Source organism: Nyctibius grandis, chromosome 12 (assembly GCF_013368605.1).
Source record: "Nyctibius grandis isolate bNycGra1 chromosome 12, bNycGra1.pri, whole genome shotgun sequence".
Classification (NCBI taxonomy): Eukaryota; Metazoa; Chordata; class Aves; order Nyctibiiformes; family Nyctibiidae; genus Nyctibius; species Nyctibius grandis.
The window spans coordinates 11,721,414-11,738,529 of NC_090669.1; the positions used below are offsets into that span (position 1 = coordinate 11,721,414).

The 17,116-nt window shown below is 35.9% G+C and overlaps 1 protein-coding gene across 7 annotated transcripts in view; it reads left to right on the forward strand.

Annotated features, from left to right (window-relative positions):
• Positions 1 to 17,116, forward strand: part of DPY19L3 (dpy-19 like C-mannosyltransferase 3) — a 42,043-nt gene that overhangs the window by 17,633 nt on the left and 7,294 nt on the right. For 3 of the 7 annotated variants that reach the window (XR_011049070.1, XR_011049071.1, XM_068411224.1), the window contains exons 11-19: positions 44 to 117; positions 362 to 520; positions 2,031 to 2,153; positions 2,516 to 2,627; positions 3,193 to 3,249; positions 7,725 to 7,807; positions 14,328 to 14,460; positions 15,211 to 15,369; positions 16,619 to 16,689. Coding sequence is in view for 5 of the 7 variants with exons in the window: in XM_068411224.1 (XP_068267325.1) it covers positions 44 to 117; positions 362 to 520; positions 2,031 to 2,153; positions 2,516 to 2,627; positions 3,193 to 3,249; positions 7,725 to 7,807; positions 14,328 to 14,460; positions 15,211 to 15,369; positions 16,619 to 16,689 (971 nt within the window). In the remaining 2 variants the exon portion in view is untranslated. Of the gene's footprint in view, positions 1 to 43; positions 118 to 361; positions 521 to 2,030; positions 2,154 to 2,515; positions 2,628 to 3,192; positions 3,250 to 7,724; positions 7,808 to 14,327; positions 14,461 to 15,210; positions 15,370 to 15,999; positions 16,700 to 17,116 lie in introns of those variants that run through there. The other 4 variants (XM_068411222.1, XM_068411223.1, XM_068411226.1 and 1 more) reach the window with 2 other exon arrangements.

Genomic DNA, 17,116 nt, shown 5'->3' on the forward strand with positions numbered 1-17,116 from the left:
TTGTACTTAAAATATAATTACCTTTCTTTTTCCCCCTTTGTAGAAAATTCTTAATCTTGAGTCAGATGAACATATATTCAAATTCCTAAAAGCAAAATTTGGATTTGGGGCAACAAGGTACGATTTGGCTGCAATTTTGCTTTTTTCTGTGACTTCAGTAAGTGAAGCCTGCAGGTTGTTCTCATTTAAAATCTTGGTGATTAATCATGGATTTTTACCTCATGTTTATGTCATATATTTTCCTTCATAATAATCTGTACAACTATGGCTTTATAATTTCTTGGAAAAAAAGGAAACTTTGGTCCTTTTTGACATCAAGTTATGAAATACATGATGACAAGGATTATTCTTTTTTCTCTAGAGATTTTGATGCTAACCTGTATCTCTGCGAAGAAGCTTTTGGTTTACTACCATTAAATACTTTTTCAAGACTCTCAGATACATTACTTTTTTATGTCTACGTATTTGTTCTCTTCCTTATGACAGTAGCAGCTGTAATTGTTGCCTTTCAGAACCTCAGGTAAATTATGTTTTTAAAATAATTCACATTTTTATCAATTTTCTCTTCTTCAACAGGCTGAGGAACTGATAGTTGAATGCAGCAGCATACAGTATTACTTTCCACAGGTACTAAAGAAACAGTAGGACATATAATAGAGAGATCAGGCAAAATAAATAACTTCCTATTAAAGCTAAAAATATAAAGGATGTAATGAGACTAACCAAAGAAACTTTCTTCCCTAGATTCCTTCGAGCTCTTTTGTTTGCTGTATGTGTGGGGTTGGTTGGGTTTTTGTGGGGTAAGGAGCAGCAGGGGAAGGGTCTCTATAGAAAACAATATTAGTTTCTTGAGTTCAGCCCATTTTCCCTGTGCAAAGCACTGGCAGTCAAAGATTTCCCTGGTGGTATTCTCAAACTGCCCACAAATGAGCAAGGATAGTCTGTGCTGAGCTTCCTGTGATCTGGGTGAAGAAGCAGGAGTGGTAGACTGCAACTGTGCATCAGTACTGCCAGTTCCCATAGCTAATATGTAGGATTTGGAGGTATTTACAGAACACTAGAAGAAAATTATTACTGAACTGCTATTTAAAAAAAAAAAGTAAATGGTTCATTATAGACCTCTCAGTTTTACATTTACAACCTAGGCTAAAGTTAGAAAGGATGATATAAAACTTGATTAAGCAAAAATTCAGGGAGTGTCACATAACTAATGCCACTCATCGTAGATTTTATGGAAAACGGGATAAAAGGGGGAGAGAGAGAGGGAGAGGATCTAAGACATTCTGAAACTATGTTATGATAATTGTGAAGTCATAGTCATCTGTAAGGCATTTTGGTACTATTCAACCAGCCTCTTAAAAAACTTACTGCATCAATCAATTTTAAAAACAAACAAAAGACTCTGCAGCTCTAATTTTCTGTAATACTAAATGTAATCCCAAACATTACCCTAATTTTTAACACTGCCCCGTTATCTCAACTATCCCCGACCCAAAAGAACAGGAAGAAAACCCACACACATTTAAGCAGCTTCTTTTTTTTTGATCTGCCCTCCACATACATTCCCAAGACTAGCCACATCACGCAATAACCAGTCCTTCTCAGCACTTCTTTCCCGTAAATTTACTTCCAGTCTATGGCTTTAGTAGCATCCAGACATACCAGCACAACCCCACAAAACACAGTTAAGTTCTTCACTCTCTTCAAAAGCCCTGTGAATCCTGTGGGAGTAGCTGCTTCAAGCAATAAACCAAGCATGCCTTTCTGTAAACAATTTGATCTCGTTCTAAACCAGCTCGTTTAAACCCATTGCATTTCCAGAAAACTAGACATAAAAATAAATACCTGATGCTGCATCAAGTTGGTGCTAATCAGGCTTATTTATATCATAGATACAGGAGAAGATTGTGGAGTGATAGCAGTAGTAGTGCTCTTTAGCATCAGAAGGATTAAATGCTTTTTAAAATACAACTATATGAAGTGTGTTACAGAACTTAATATAACACTTTTTATTTCTTCTGTTTAATTAGCGGTTCAAATCAAGTCCAGGTCATGGAAAAAATGGAAGAATGCACAATAGCACTGAAGCCTGATGCTGCTTACAACTTAATTCACTCAGTTCTTTTTGGATGTCTGGCATTAAGCACAATGAGGTATATTTTTTTAAATTCTACTAAAGGCTTTTTTAGACAATTGAGTATATTTTTATAAGAGTATAAAACATGCTGAGCACAAACTGATAGGATCGTGAACCTTCTTTCTCTCCCTGGTGTGTTTCTGCTTGTAGACTGAGGCATTTCCCAAAATTCTGCCAAAAAGAATGTTTGGAAGTTTGGGAGCAGAGATGTTCTCAAAAGCACGTAGCAAAGCACAAAGTCAGTCATTTAGTCCGTTATTTCAGAGTCCTGAAAATCCAAGAAAACTATGTTCAGAATTTCTCTAACGTAACTGCTGTTATCAGCGTGGCTTAGCAGAGCTCCAGATAATCAGCAAAAACTTGTCTGTATTCTTCCAGAATGAAGTACCTCTGGACATCCCACATGTGTGTATTTGCATCTTTTGGCCTGTGCAGTACAGAAGTGTGGAAACTTACCCTGAGGTGTATTCATCTCTACACATCACAGAGGGTTAGCACTGTACTTACAGCATTTCATGAAATTTGGTTTTGATTTATATCTAAACCAAATCAAGACTCAGAATTATAAAACATCTGAAATGAATATTGTTTGTAGTCCTCTTAAACTGGACATCTCTGAAGTACATTTGTATAAATTTAGTAAGTAAAATCTATTTTCTAGTGGTTTACGTATTAATTCCATTTGAATACACTAGATGGCAACATAGATGTGGCTATGAAAAATAACCACGATTTTACTAAAAAAGTCTTAGTCACCATATTAAGAAGTCATCAGTGGTCTTGAGAAGAACTTTACAGTCTATTATACTGAATGATACAGTATTTTCCACTTTGTAGAAGATAGATTTAAGTATATAGACATAAATCCATAATTTTTGATGGGTCTGTAGTAAGGGTTTTACTTGAAAACAAAATCAGAATATGGTCTTAAAATTCAAACTTTGTAAATTCCACCACATGATAAATATGTTAGATATCAATATATTAAAAATTAAGTCTATCCAAATAAATGTATCATCAGAATAACCAATATTTTTTTGTGTGATTTCTTTTAGACGCATGTGATTAAGTATTCTATACCAATAATTACATTACTATACATTTCATACAAGGTAAGAAATTTTATTCCTCAATGTTTTGGCATTTTTTGGTTGCATGGAATTTTCCTTTTCTCACAAAGGGATGTTGTTTTATAAATAATTACATACAAGATTTGTAGCTGAATTTTAAAAAATTGGGCTAGAATACCTGAAGTGCAAGTACCTTTATGCATGTGAAATTGCATGTAAAGGATCAGTTGGGCTCATCTGATCCAAAGTAGTTGTTCATAGATACAAATGTTTGTCTGATTGTATGTGTAAGTTTACAGGCATAATTTTATGGAAATGCAAGTTGTCTGGTTTGGTTTTATCTAAGTCGCAGATAAGATGCAGATTGTTAAATTGTGTAATGATTCATTGTAGGAGCAGAAATAATCATAACGTTCTATACTGCTGTGCCTCATCTCATATGTTTTAAAGTACAGAATTGTTGAACTAGTCAAGTACTTATGTTATCTTCAGTCTGTCCCAGAAGCAAATTATTATTATGGTCAAATGTTTAAATGTAAACACATAAAACATATTTAAAATAATAACATGTACAAGATTATTGGTCTGTCAGTCTGTCATAGCAGTGAGATTTAGAACATTAATTTAAGGGGCATACCATTCTTTTAATCTGTATTTACAAAGACAGAAAATTCAGATGCTACTTTGATGGAGAAGTTATTTCTCCAATACCTAGCGTGAGATGAGAATATTTCTGTTAAAGAATTACCTTCAGAGAAACTCAAAGTGAATTTCATTATTAAAGTTAAAAAGGCAGTAGTAAAGGGTAACAGTTAAGAAAACTGCTAATAGAGCTCACTCTGGAAGTCTGTTCCCTGCTGTTTTAAAAGCAGTGAAATGAAAAGTCAAAAAAGATTGTAACAGCTTGTTTAGTAAAGTCACACTGATGTATTCCACTTAAATTTTCTTATTATTCTGCTAGAGGACTTCTTAGGATTTTTTTTTCCCATTGGTATGCTGGTTAGGGCAGTCATTTACCATTTTCATTCTCTCTGAAAATGATAGAAATAATGCAATTTCTTTTGACATGGGTGATGCCAAGAGTATAACATTCTAATAGATAGTCTAATGTGACAGATCAGCTAGCAATAATTTTCCTCCTACTCTCCATGAGCAGAGGTGAAGTTCCTAAATCCTGTCAGATTCAATTCTGAAGTCAACAGAAGTCACTGATTTTGATTGGCTTTAGATCAGTCATTAGTTGTGCTCAGTCTGCCTGAAAAGCATAATTTTTGTGTTTCTTCTAAATATGGGAAATAATTTTTATTGACATAAAAAAATATAATTTTTCAAAGTGCTCAGTGGGAATAAAGAAATACATCACCCCTCAGTATTTTTTTGCCTTAAATCAGGTCTTGCAGTTCAGCTACCGGAGGAGTGGATATCTTTGTGTGTGTATGTCTTTTATGGAAAGCTGTAAGAGTCAGTGAGCCTTCAGGAGAGCAGCCTACCTGACAGATAAAACTTGTCACCAGATTCCCTGGCAAGGGTCAGAATAAAAATTCTTACAGAGAGATCCAGAAAGTGTCTGCTGCTTCTGTGAGAATGTGTTTATATATTCTCTAAAACCTTTAGAAACAAACTGACAGTGCAGGTAGGTTTTGATAACAGAGACTTACTTATCTTTCTCCAAGTAAGAATTTATCTGTTCATGCACTGTGACTGCTCAGATTGCATGAGCAGCTTGCATATTCCCCACAAAGTTAACTGGCCATCATGGCTAGTTTTCTTGAACTAGTAGTAGGGCAATTTTGTATTTCATTATCTGTTACGGTTATGTTTGTCAGAAGAACTATTATTTACTGCCATTCCTCAAAATAGGAGTTTTATGGGATTATTAACCTAATCCTGAATAAGCTAATGAAAGCCTCTTTTGAGGGCACGTGGTTACTACAGTCCCAAATACATCACTTGAACAATAGTTTATTGACATACAAATGCAGCTACAATGATAGCTATCTTTCAGATTTCAGGTACCGATTGTTTTAAAACCTATAAGATATCTAAATGTCTATTTATGCAAGTTTTCTTCATTTGTATAGTGCAAACATCTTTTAGATAAAGTGAAAGTGATGAAGTATTTCCATGCATACTTCAGCTGTGCTGCAGATAACACAACATGTATTTAATGCAGTACTAAATATTATTTATGTTTCATTTCATACTCTTCATAGGTAGATTTCAGCTGTATCTGTGTCCATCATATTTAACTTCTCAAGAGGATAATACCCATCAGTTTGTGTTTGTATGTTAGTCGTTCCTAAATTAATTGTTGGTACTTAAAATTAGTTCCTGAGCTTCAGCAAGTCTATAGTTCCCAGTTTTGCCAAATAAGCCACCTGACAACAGGCTTCTTCTCCTGAAGACTTTGACCCCAGAGCATGTTACAAGTTGGAAACCTCTTTTACATACCACTCATTATTCTGAACAGTTTGTTACATCCCTGATATACTCCATCTATTCTATTCCTTGTGTCACAGTACACTTTTTCTCAATCTGACATATACTTGATTTACAAGACAAAGTTGTTCTCAGTGTTATTGGTCCATATTTTTGTATGCTTTACTTTTTATTTACTTTGTCATTGTTATTCTGTTGTATTTGGAACTCCTGAAGTTCCTCAGTTTTCTCTTGGCTTGACTAATTAAATGTAGCATTACCTGAAAATTTTGCTACCTCAGACTTCTCTTTTTCAATTCAGTAACAGCAAGCCCCACCACCAAAATTTTCCTCCAGTGAAAACTGTTTGTACTCACTCAAGAGTTGCAGTAGTATGACATTGTGACTTGAAAAACCTATGCATTCAGCAGGCAGCAGTGTCTTTAGATTCTCAGTACATTGCAGAGCAGGTTGGCAGCATGATCTAGAAGCAAAGCAGGGCCCATTTCCTTCTGTTTCCAGCCTGAAGGACTCCTAGCTCTCAAAATGTTTAGCTATCCAAGGTAGTTTAGTAATGAAGAGAGGAAATTTTGATTCATTATGAGCCTCTACAGTCTCATTTCACAACTGCTTAATTTATTTACTAATCTCTTGAGCGATCTTCTGAAGAGCAGAAATGTCTATTATAACACTACTGTACTTCCCAAAACTGTAAGGTTGTGATACTGCCATAACTATCTTTTAGATGTTTCTCAATCTACCAGCCCGTGTTACTTTAACAAACGTATCAAGTAAACAGTTAAACTAATAAGTATCTTAATTGGCCCAATTATATCTCCTGCTCCTCAGTCCTCCTACATAATTACAGTTTTAGTGCAAGAAAGCATATTTTTTGCTAAGTAGCTCAGCAGCATCACATTCAAATTCCTTCTGAACTCTTGGATGAATATTATCTAAATTAGATGATGTATGGCTTTTTAGATTATCATCAGGCACGTTTTCCTACACTTTTTCCTGTGACATTTCACTTTGCAAGCCAGAATCCTTATTATCTAAAGAAAGCAGGTTTGGAATAGGTTTCACCATAACATCCTCTGTAGTAAAGACTGATGCAAAGCAATCAGTTAGTCATTAACATTGTCATTATCTCTCTTAATTGTTCCCTTTTGTCCTTAAATATTCACTAGCTTAAACAAGAAGAAACCCTTAAATAAATCTTTGATCTGTTAGCTTTTTTGGGGGGAGGGTTAAGCTTTTCAGAATCAATTTCAATCCTTATTTCTCCCTTCCAGATTTGATTTATGTATTCCTTGTCTTCAGTAAATTTTAAAACGTTTCCCTCCCAATAGTCTATTGGATGTTGACATTCAGTCACACTTTTCTTTTTTGCTTCAGTGGTTCTCTTTTAATTCAAGCTTCTGAAATGTCATTAATAGCATCTACAGCACATCTAATGATTTTAACTTCTGATACAGATTTCCTACCTTTTTTTTTTGTTAGTTGTAAGTTGCCTTTCCAAACTTAATATTAATTCCTGGGGCCTTTCCTTCTTCTGTAATCACAGGCATTATTTAATGGCTTGGCTGTTACATATGGAACTGTTATATGATGCCTCTTTATCTTGTTCCTTTTCTTAAAGCTTGGTCTGTCAAGAAATAACTTAAAACATTAATATTCATCCTATAGTCCAGGGAACTGAAATGGTTTGCTTGTAAAGTAGATACAATGCACAACAGTCATATTTGGTGGCAACTTTTAGTTTCCCATCAATTTTAAGATACAAACTGATCTTAACTAAAAGAGTTCTGGAAACCTCCAGTGAGATGCACATCTCTGTGCATCTGAGAAAAGCTGTTCTTCTCAGGCTCAGCACACCAGGTAGTCTGGCAGGAGCTGCAGATCTCAAGCTCTGACCCTGTGTATTCATACTGCAATGACGGCCATCTGTCCTTCATAAGAAGGGTAGACATGCTTATGTCTTGCAACTTACCCATGAGCTGGACAAGATCAGTTGCCAGCTAAGAGTAAATAATATGTTTCAACATCCAGAACTTTTGTTCATTCTGTCTTCAATTTGTTTTCTTTTGTTTTCATTATAGTTCTGGCCAGGAATAATGGATGAACTGTCAGAGCTGAGAGAATTCTATGACCCAGACACCGTGGAGCTGATGAACTGGATTAAGTAAGAGGATTTTTTCTCTAAGTTAAATGCTATTTGTGTAGATCTAATGTTCTTAGTTATAGTGTTCCCCTTATTTGTCACAGCTCATCAGTGAGCTCTGGTGACCCATGGAGATAGTTAAGGATGAGTGGGCTGTCAAGAGGTTAGCGTATTAATGGCTGTGGAGAACAGCTATATGCAAAGTCCCCCAGACTGCTCTGCTCTGGTTCATGCTGCTGTATGTGCGTCAGGGAACCAGTTTGCTCCCATAAGTACGCATAGTTTTCCCAGCCAAAAGAGGTAAATTTGGAGGTGTCAAGCTTCTTCCATCATATTATAACTACCTCTTTATATTAGTAGACCTTTGCAGTGAGATAATTTTGTTTTTATTTTCCCCCCCCAACCTGGTGTCCTTCTCTTTTTAACTTTATAATTTTAAAAAGCTTGGATGTACAGTTGTAGGGCTGGAAAATCTGTCCTCTACAGTCTGTTTCTTGAACTTTAAAATAATTTAAATTGTTTATAGTTATTAAAATTAATCCCAACATGTGTTCTGAAGTGTAAACAAAACATTTGTAATTGAACTTGAATTTGACACAGCTAAGCACAGGTGCAAAGTCTCTTTCAGGAGTAAGAGTTTATCATTCCAACCCCACCTCATCACTTCTGCTTTCTCATAGAGGATAGGAAGGTATTTTTTTAGGTGGAAATAGTTTGGAATACTGCATGTAGAAGATCCTGAGAAAAAGGGCCAGGTAGGATATTTTTCTGGAGGACTGTGAATTTAAGGGATATGTTCTCTATTAACATACAGTAACCACTAAAAACTTTAAGGTTAGGTTCTGAACAGAGATATTTGGAACTCTTGACAAAGATTTTTAAAAAAAAAACACATCAGTTTCATGTTCTGGAGGAAAACATTTTGAAAGTAAATCTGAATTTACTACATTTAACATTGAACTATTTGAAGTATTATTTACTTGGAGCCCTGTATTTTGTTTTCGTATGCAATGAACGTCAGTGAAACCAATCGCCCAGCCTATTCTACCCATAGCAATATATTTACACTCCATAATGTTGTATTTCTTTAATCCATAAAGTAGAAGGAGTAATTTAGAAGTAAAATATATTACAAGCCTTCACTGACTTATTTTGAAAGCAGGCCATGTTTTTTTTTTCCATCATTTAGAATCTTTGCAGTCATATTGACACATTTTTGTGACTAATGTTTACCAGCCAGCTCCATTTAGCACTACTGTTGTATTAAAAGATGGTAAATGTCTGATAGTTCAGGTCTCCTGTGTACAATATATAGAGTTATATATAGACTTATACATCAACTATGCATGTGGAGTTATTCCCAGCCATGAACTGCATTTGACTGGATCCGATGAGAATTATTTTTCCTACGTTCTTAGTGCTGAGAATGCTAAACTGGTGCTTGTCCTCTTTTCATTTTAAGTCATGACAATTACAGAGGGAAATTTTCTACTTAGAATTTATTGTGTTTAGAAATATTATTCCTGTAAAGAAGAGTTAATTATCTGTGCTTTAAATACAAGAAAACAAAATTTATGGTAAGTTTCTCAAAGTGGGACAGATTTTCTTAAGTTTTGATGTGTAAGAAAAATATTTTACTAGACTAACACTTGATAGTTCTGTTGTAGTTAACGATCTGTCAAGGCTGGTGTCAGGAACTAATCATTCATTATTAAAACTTAGTATGAGAAGCTCTAATTTGTCATGTATAGCAGTGAATTAGGAATAACTTATCTGTCTTGAAGTCTCTCCACAACAAGAAAACCCTTCTATCTGCTTAGATCTAAATGCATATTAACTTGTCCAAATATACAATCTGAATAATAGCCAGCTATTAGTCTGTCCACTGTGAAGTGTCTGCAGCTGTATTTTTCACTCTTCCCCTTACTAAAATTACCATAGCATTTCCAGGAAGATATACTGGTTTATATCTTTACAATAAAGTTACTGCATAGTATTGGACTGCATCTATTGCAGAGTGCTATTTTTTACATAATGATCTTGGATATCCCAGTTTCTTGCTTCTTCCTACCCACCACCTCATTTTCTTAGCTTTTTTTTTGTTAAAAAAAAAAAAGTAGTCAAGAAGGTCCTGCCAGTGACCCAGGGATAGTTCACAGCTGTGTTCCCAGATGAGAGGTATATTAAAATTCTTAGCTTTGGTCTTTCTCCCTAAGACAACAGGAACAACATGCTCATTTGTGAGATGGGGAAGAATATCAGTAGAATGAGCAAATCAATAGCGTGAACTTCCCTACTCTGTTTACTTCTGGTAAGTGTTTAAGAAGCAATGTCTTCTGCCTTTAAAGGGGAAACCTATCTAGAATTGTGGAATATTTCATAAGCAGTTACCAAAAATCATAGAAAAACTTAGAAATCTCGGACAACAGCCAAAACAGTGGAAAAGTTTACTGAGCCTGAGATTTGGCAGAGCATAGTTGTACGTCAGCTGTATTTGAATCAGGTGTGGGGGACAAGCAGGCAAATTTTTATAATAGTGGAAACTCCACAAATTTCCAAAAAGCTCCTAAGGTTACAAAAATGGAATACCCATGTTTCAATGGTGGTTCTTTCATTTAGGAGTTTATATTAATGGCTATATTTTAATTTCAAGCCAGCTATAAATTTTAACTCTTCACTCTTACTTACATGCCTGATTTTCAAGGGTAATCACACTGAAATCAACACATATTCCAGACTTTAAAGGCAATATTACACTTTTTTTTTTATTATTGTTCTTAAATTCTTGGGCTTCTCCTTTGTCATTGACTGATTTGTCAGTAAAATTCAGGCATGAACTTGATAGTGCCTGAGAACTAGGCTTATACCAACTGTGTAGGTGCACTCCTTTATGTGATCAAAAAATGCATGCACAAAATTGAGTCTGGGACTAACAAAAAATGCATCTTGTTGCTCTTTCTTTGTGGCTGTCATTTTCCATTTTTGCAGTTTTCAGTCTTTCCAAACCAGAGGGAAAAAAAAGAACATGAGAGTTTGACTGAATATGCTTTACTGCCTATCATTTGCAGCTAAACCTGTAATATTTTAATGTAGCATTCTGCAAATAAAAAGACTTTCTTTTAAAGAAAAAAGAAAATCTAACGTGGCATATTTGAGAACACCTTTTCAGAATCTCCTTTTCTCAAACCCCTTTGCTTTGTAGACTCGTATCAACCCAGGCGCTAGTAAAGGAATAATCTGAGATTTGTCAGATTTTATGACTTTGAAAGCCAACTACAGAGCTCAACTCTGGGGGACTTTTAATAGAAATAGCCATTTTATTTCTAATGATGTCACTTATAATTGCAACATTGACATTTCTGTAGGGCTTCCTTAAAATCACCTCACAATAATTCTTTAGCAGCTTAAGAGAAAGAATTAACTACCACTTCTAGAGTCTGTGCCAGTAGTTCCTGTAAAACCCTTTTATATTTATTTATTCTTTCGTATTTATATAATTCTGTAAATTCTTAAGTGTAGGTAAAGAAAAGCTTCATACGATAAATTATAGTGCTTAGCTTACCCATTAGTTCAGCTGTAGTTAACTTGTTGAAAGCTTAGAGCTTCAAAAATAAATGAGATTATTTGTTCAAAATGCCATCAGGTCTGCTTGGAATGACATTTAAATTACATAATGTAAATCAGTTTGACCTGTAAGTCCTTGTCATTATTTAGTGACATTTCGTGCAGAATAAATTGTTTGCAGGTTGGGCAGTGTGGTATGGAGCTCGGCAGAAAGCTATAAAAACAAATTATCCTTTAATTTTATACATCATTTGTTCAGACATTTGTAAAAATTGCTTCTTTTTTCTATAATAGAGAAGTGTCACTCAGTGGTTTGAAGCACATTAACTGCCTTGGATACAACCACAGCAGTTAGTGTCTGACTCAGGTAGGAGTAGTAGAGAAAGACGCTTGCATGAAATGTAGAAGTCATCCTGTACCTGAAGACTATGGGTTGATTGTCCTGTCTCTCTCTGGTGGCTGTTCCAGAAGGGAAATGCTCAGTATCGGCCACCAGCTGAAGTTCATTAAGATGTAGTTAAGGAGGGCAGACATTGCACAAAGCTCAGCGTCACCTCCCAGCTTCCAAGTGTCTGTGCACAGCAGGGAAATCCAGTGCCAGGTTTGTGTTCTTGGCATTGCCAGTAAAGCACGGGAACAGAGTGCTGCCAGTAGCTCTGGTGGCAGCACACGTTGGTCTGGGAAATGTCTGAGCTGGGCCCAGTAAAATATGGACAGTGATGTGCTTAAGGCATATAATTTTCTAGGACTTCAAACATGTAAATCTGAGTCTCAGGGAAACATCTGCCTTCACCTGGAATACCTGATTTTGAACTCCATCCAGGACCAAGGCTTCAAAAAGCAAGGCTTGCTTTTTGAAAAGCAAGCGAGGGTCACTGCATTGCTTTTAAGGTACAGGAAGAGGAGGAAGTGCTGGTGAAACTCTTAACACCGGATAAATAAAGAATGCTCTCAGCTATATTTCACCCCTTCTGGCCAAGAGCAAATACTTTTAGAAAGGGGAGGAATTGAACCCTGCATCTTCTACATTTTTGACAAGCATTTTTACCAGTAAGTTATGGAAAAAGGCCACTACCACCATTTTCTCTAGCTTTCTTCTGCAAGCAAAGAGGCTGCAGGCCGTCTCTTGGGAATGTTTTTTTGTTGTTGTTTTCGTGTGGTTTTGCCTTTGGTACTTGTGTTTTGTTTTGTTTTTTAAGAAAGTTTGATTCTGCCAGTTTGCATTATATCAGGCTCTTTAGGAATCAGAGGTGCAGCATTGCCTCGACAAGGCCAAGTCAGGAGATGAGTACTGCAGAGCATTACAGAATTTGAAGTAATCTTGAACAAACACAGAAGCAGACTTTTCACACTAGAAGTTTCCCGGCCCAGGCATGAACACAGAAACATGTTGAAGGTGCTTTGAGAATCATAATTTTTCATTTAGGTGTCTAAGCTCTACCAAGTCCCTCTGTGAATCTAGTCCACGTTCTTTTCAGCTTAGTCTAAAGAACTGTGCTTTCCTGCAGACCCAGGGATGAGTCCTAGCTGACAGCCTGTCAGGGCCATTATATTTGCATAATATTAAATTCTAAGCAAATTCACTTCTTTTAATGAAACATTTACTTCATGACACTTGTGGCTTTGAATATTTTAAGTAAAAAATAAATTTTTAAAAGAGATTAAGTCTTTTCAGACTTTAAAATGAAACTGGTTTATAAACTGCTGAAAAACTAGTCTATCACTAAAGTTGAACTGACCTATTAAAAATACTATCTCTGTCCTTCCTAGGTGAGATTAATGTACCAGTGCAAGAATTTTTAGGAAGGCTTTGTAATTATTAATTTATTTGCTAAGCATAATCTCTTGAAAGGCAATAGTAAAATTTAATACTTGTTTCTCAACATTTTTAAGCCAATTATGGAGCTTAAAGAAGACTGAATTGACACCTGCAGTTTCAAAAGGCTCCCTAAAGTGCACCCCAAAGTGTCACAGTGTCACTACATAGGTGCCATATGTGGATTAGGCAACTATTCACATTCCTTTCTAATTTCACTTTACTTGATTTAATGTATGCTTCTTTCTGTTGTTTTAGTCTTCATAGAACTTGTCATGGTTATATGCCTGCTAAGGCTAGAAAACACTCAAGCATACTATGACCATTTTTTAATTAGCCTAATTATAGTAGTTTCTGTTGCGTGGCATTGATACTTCATCTTTCTGCTATGCCCTTCTGTTGCGTCTTTACATATATTTTAGATTGGAAACTTGTTGGGGGGAAGGTGAGCAAGAAAACCATTTTTTTATTATGGGTGTTTTAAACAATCCTGAGATACCAGGACTGTTATTTAGATAACAATTCTAGACATTGGCTTTGAATTTCAGCCGAGATTACAGTACCAATAATTGACAGCATTTCTATCTGGCATCTTCTGCACACACCCTCCTCCCCCCCTGTGTCTTGCAACTGGGGTGACTTTTTTCACATTTCTTTCCCCCAGTTGTCAGAATAGGAGGATTAAAGTCTCACATAACAAAGTTTTCATTCCAAGTGAATGGTGAATGCCAGAACAGTAAAAAGAATTTTTAGTGTTCAGATTAAATAATCCATTTTACATAGAATACCTTATACATCAGACACAAATCTAATTCACAATAAGTTTCTTGAAATATTAAAAGAATTAGGATATAGCAATTTACAAATATTCAGAGGCTATATGAACCCAAGAAATATAGGAAATGTGGAAGTAGTTTGAATTTTCACAATCGTATTTTACCTAAATTTCCTCATAGAGCATAGTAAATTTTTTATTTGCAGTTAGAGAATATTATCATGATTTATCCGCTTTGTCTTTGAAGAAAACACTTGCCTGAACAGTTTGCTCCCTAAATAGAGGAGAGGCAGAAAAATATTGTCTTTTTTTTCCTTCTGATCTGTAACAAGCAATGCAAAAATGCCCCTACAGAGACTTCCTCAGACTTATCAACATTTGTTTAGGTCAAACACTCCAAACACAGCAGTGTTTGCTGGGAGCATGCAGCTATTAGCAGGAGTCAAACTGTGCACTGGACGGACCTTAACTAATCATCCCCATTACGAGGATAAGAATCTGAGAGAGAGAACAAAACAGGTAAGAGTATTCTGGTTGTTTAAGCTAATTCTTATCCATATCAGTGGCTCCATTCCAGAAAACACATGCAGTCTCTGATGGCACATTGCAAGTGACATCATGTACTTGACTTGCTGAACTAACTTATTTTCAGATACAGTTCCAGAACTTAACTACTTCTGTGAAACTCGTACTTTGGGAATCTGCTACCTCCTTCTGGCAGCTGGTGTATGTCTGAATAACTGTACCCAGGTACTCAAGCTAGTTCTGAGTGAAGTGGCTTGGGTACTGTTGGCATTAATAGGTCCTACTGCCCAGTTGGGCTGTTAAGCCCACATGGAGCATTTCCTGATTTGCCTGATACTCCCTTCAGTTCCCAGACTAGCACATAACATTTTATACAGAAACCACCTTGAGAAACTCCACACAAAGCTGGGGAGATTGATTCAAACTATCCTTTCCTATAATTTAGACATTCTGAAAGTTTTACAGGCATCTGCCAAGGCCTTTCTGCAGACAGCAGCACCATCCAGTGTCCTTGTAGTCAGCAACAGTACTACTGATGCACCATAGCAGCCATAACATAGAAACTCCTAAGTGGCTACTGAATAAAGCATTTTTATGTATATATTTTGAAAATATTTAATTCAAATCACATGGGTTATCAATCTCAATTCTTTCTCTGGTTCAAGATCAAAGAATCATGAAAAAGCAAACAAAGAAATAGTGGTAACATAATGTGTCTTACAGCCTAGTTTTCTTCTTCTACAGATTTATCAGATCTATGCCAAGAGATCTCCTGAAGATGTTTACAGAATACTGCGATCCTTTGGCACAGACTACGTGATCCTAGAAGACAGCATTTGTTATGAAAGAAGACACAGTAGAGGCTGTCGGTTACGTGACTTACTTGATATAGCTAATGGCCATGTAAGTATTATACACAAGTTTTATAAAGAAAATACATTTTGCTTAACTTCTTTTTGAAATACAGTTACGATTTGAAGTAGCTTGGGTTATTTCCACTTTGTCATGAGTGTGGGAAGTAGAATCTAATGGAGCCTTTAGACATTCTCAAATCGCCAGATTGAACACTGCTTGCTTTTAATGGTATTTGATAATAAAAAAAGGAGGAACTCAGCCCGGGCAAAATAAGTAATCACTTCCTGATGAGCTTCAGGTTAGCAGTACACAAGTAGTGTTCCCTTTCAGAGTGTGAATCACTTCATAGCTTCAATTCCCTCAGGACCAGTGGACGGTTGTATTAGTCCATTGTGTCAGAGGAGTTTTCAAGCATTGCTGGGGCTAACATGGAACCACAGCAGACCGCATAACCCAAAGCGGATATGTACCCGTGACAAATCAGCTTCATCTATACTAGAGACGATACTATAAACCCTACTGTTTTGACCTCCCACTTGTTTCATACAGTCACTGTTAACAAATCTGGCCAGCCTGACCCTTTGAATGTATTGTCGAGGTTGTTTTTAGTTTCTTGTTACTGCCTGTAACTGTGAATTGGCTAAAGATATTTCACAAATATGTTCGATTTCATTACAGATCATGGATGGTTTGGGAGAGAATGAACCTGATTTGAAACCTTCGTTGTATCCTCGCTTCTGTGAGGAAATTAAAAAAAACCTGCCTTCTTATACCATACACTTCACTAGAGTGTTTCAAAACAAAACATTCCATGTTTACAAACTTGCTAAGCATAAATAACGTTTCCAACCATGGCGTCAAGTTCAGTATTTTAATGCTAGGACCCACATTAGAAATGCAGAAGAAGTTTATGAACATGTTACATTTGTAAGACATTTTACATTGATGGTTTCTTGTTTAACTACTGTGATTCTTATTTTTAGACAGTTTAGTTTTGATAATGTTCTTGACGTTGCCAAAATTTTCATAGATTCATAAATAAATGCTAGCAGGGACCATTTTGATTATAAAGTCTGACCTTCTGAATACCTAGGAAATAATTGCTTTCCAGTTTTACCACCACAGAATAGCTAGCCTATGAAGTCCTGCTCAGCAGTTTGGATTTCTACTATAAAATGATAGAAATTCAATGAAAGCAGGCCATGCTGCTCCTATACAGAGTATGCATTACCTTTGTGAATCCTCCAAATAGTCACAAAAACTAGGTTTTGTCTTACAATCTGATCCTCTTTGACAGATCCTTGTGCTCTTTCCGTGCCTCTTTTTTGAATTCTTTGGGAATGTATGCAGATACGAGTTTCCAAGCTTGTGAGTGTGAGTGCAGAATCAGTGAGTGCAGAATCAGCAAACAAGTTTGAAGAGTAGAACTTCAATCATTGTCCAGCATGTTTAGTGATACAGAAACATACTGTTTTATAACATAAAGCATTTAATGATGGAGTGTTATGTATTTCTAATGAGAATAAAAGTTGGAGCATGCTTGATACATGTTGCATGTTTGTATCCTCATAAAATGCTCAGAACAAACAAAAAAAACCCCAAATTTCTCAGCTTGGATTCTCACACCACTGTTTTCTGTATTTGCTTGCTGAACTACAGGGGATCCATTTTCTCCCTATGTGAATTCTAGTAGGATACCAAAATTGAACACTGCCAACCTTACAAAAGAAAAATTCATCTCTAAAATCAGCAGGAAACTTAGGTATTTAAAATATGTTCAGGTATTAGAGCTTTG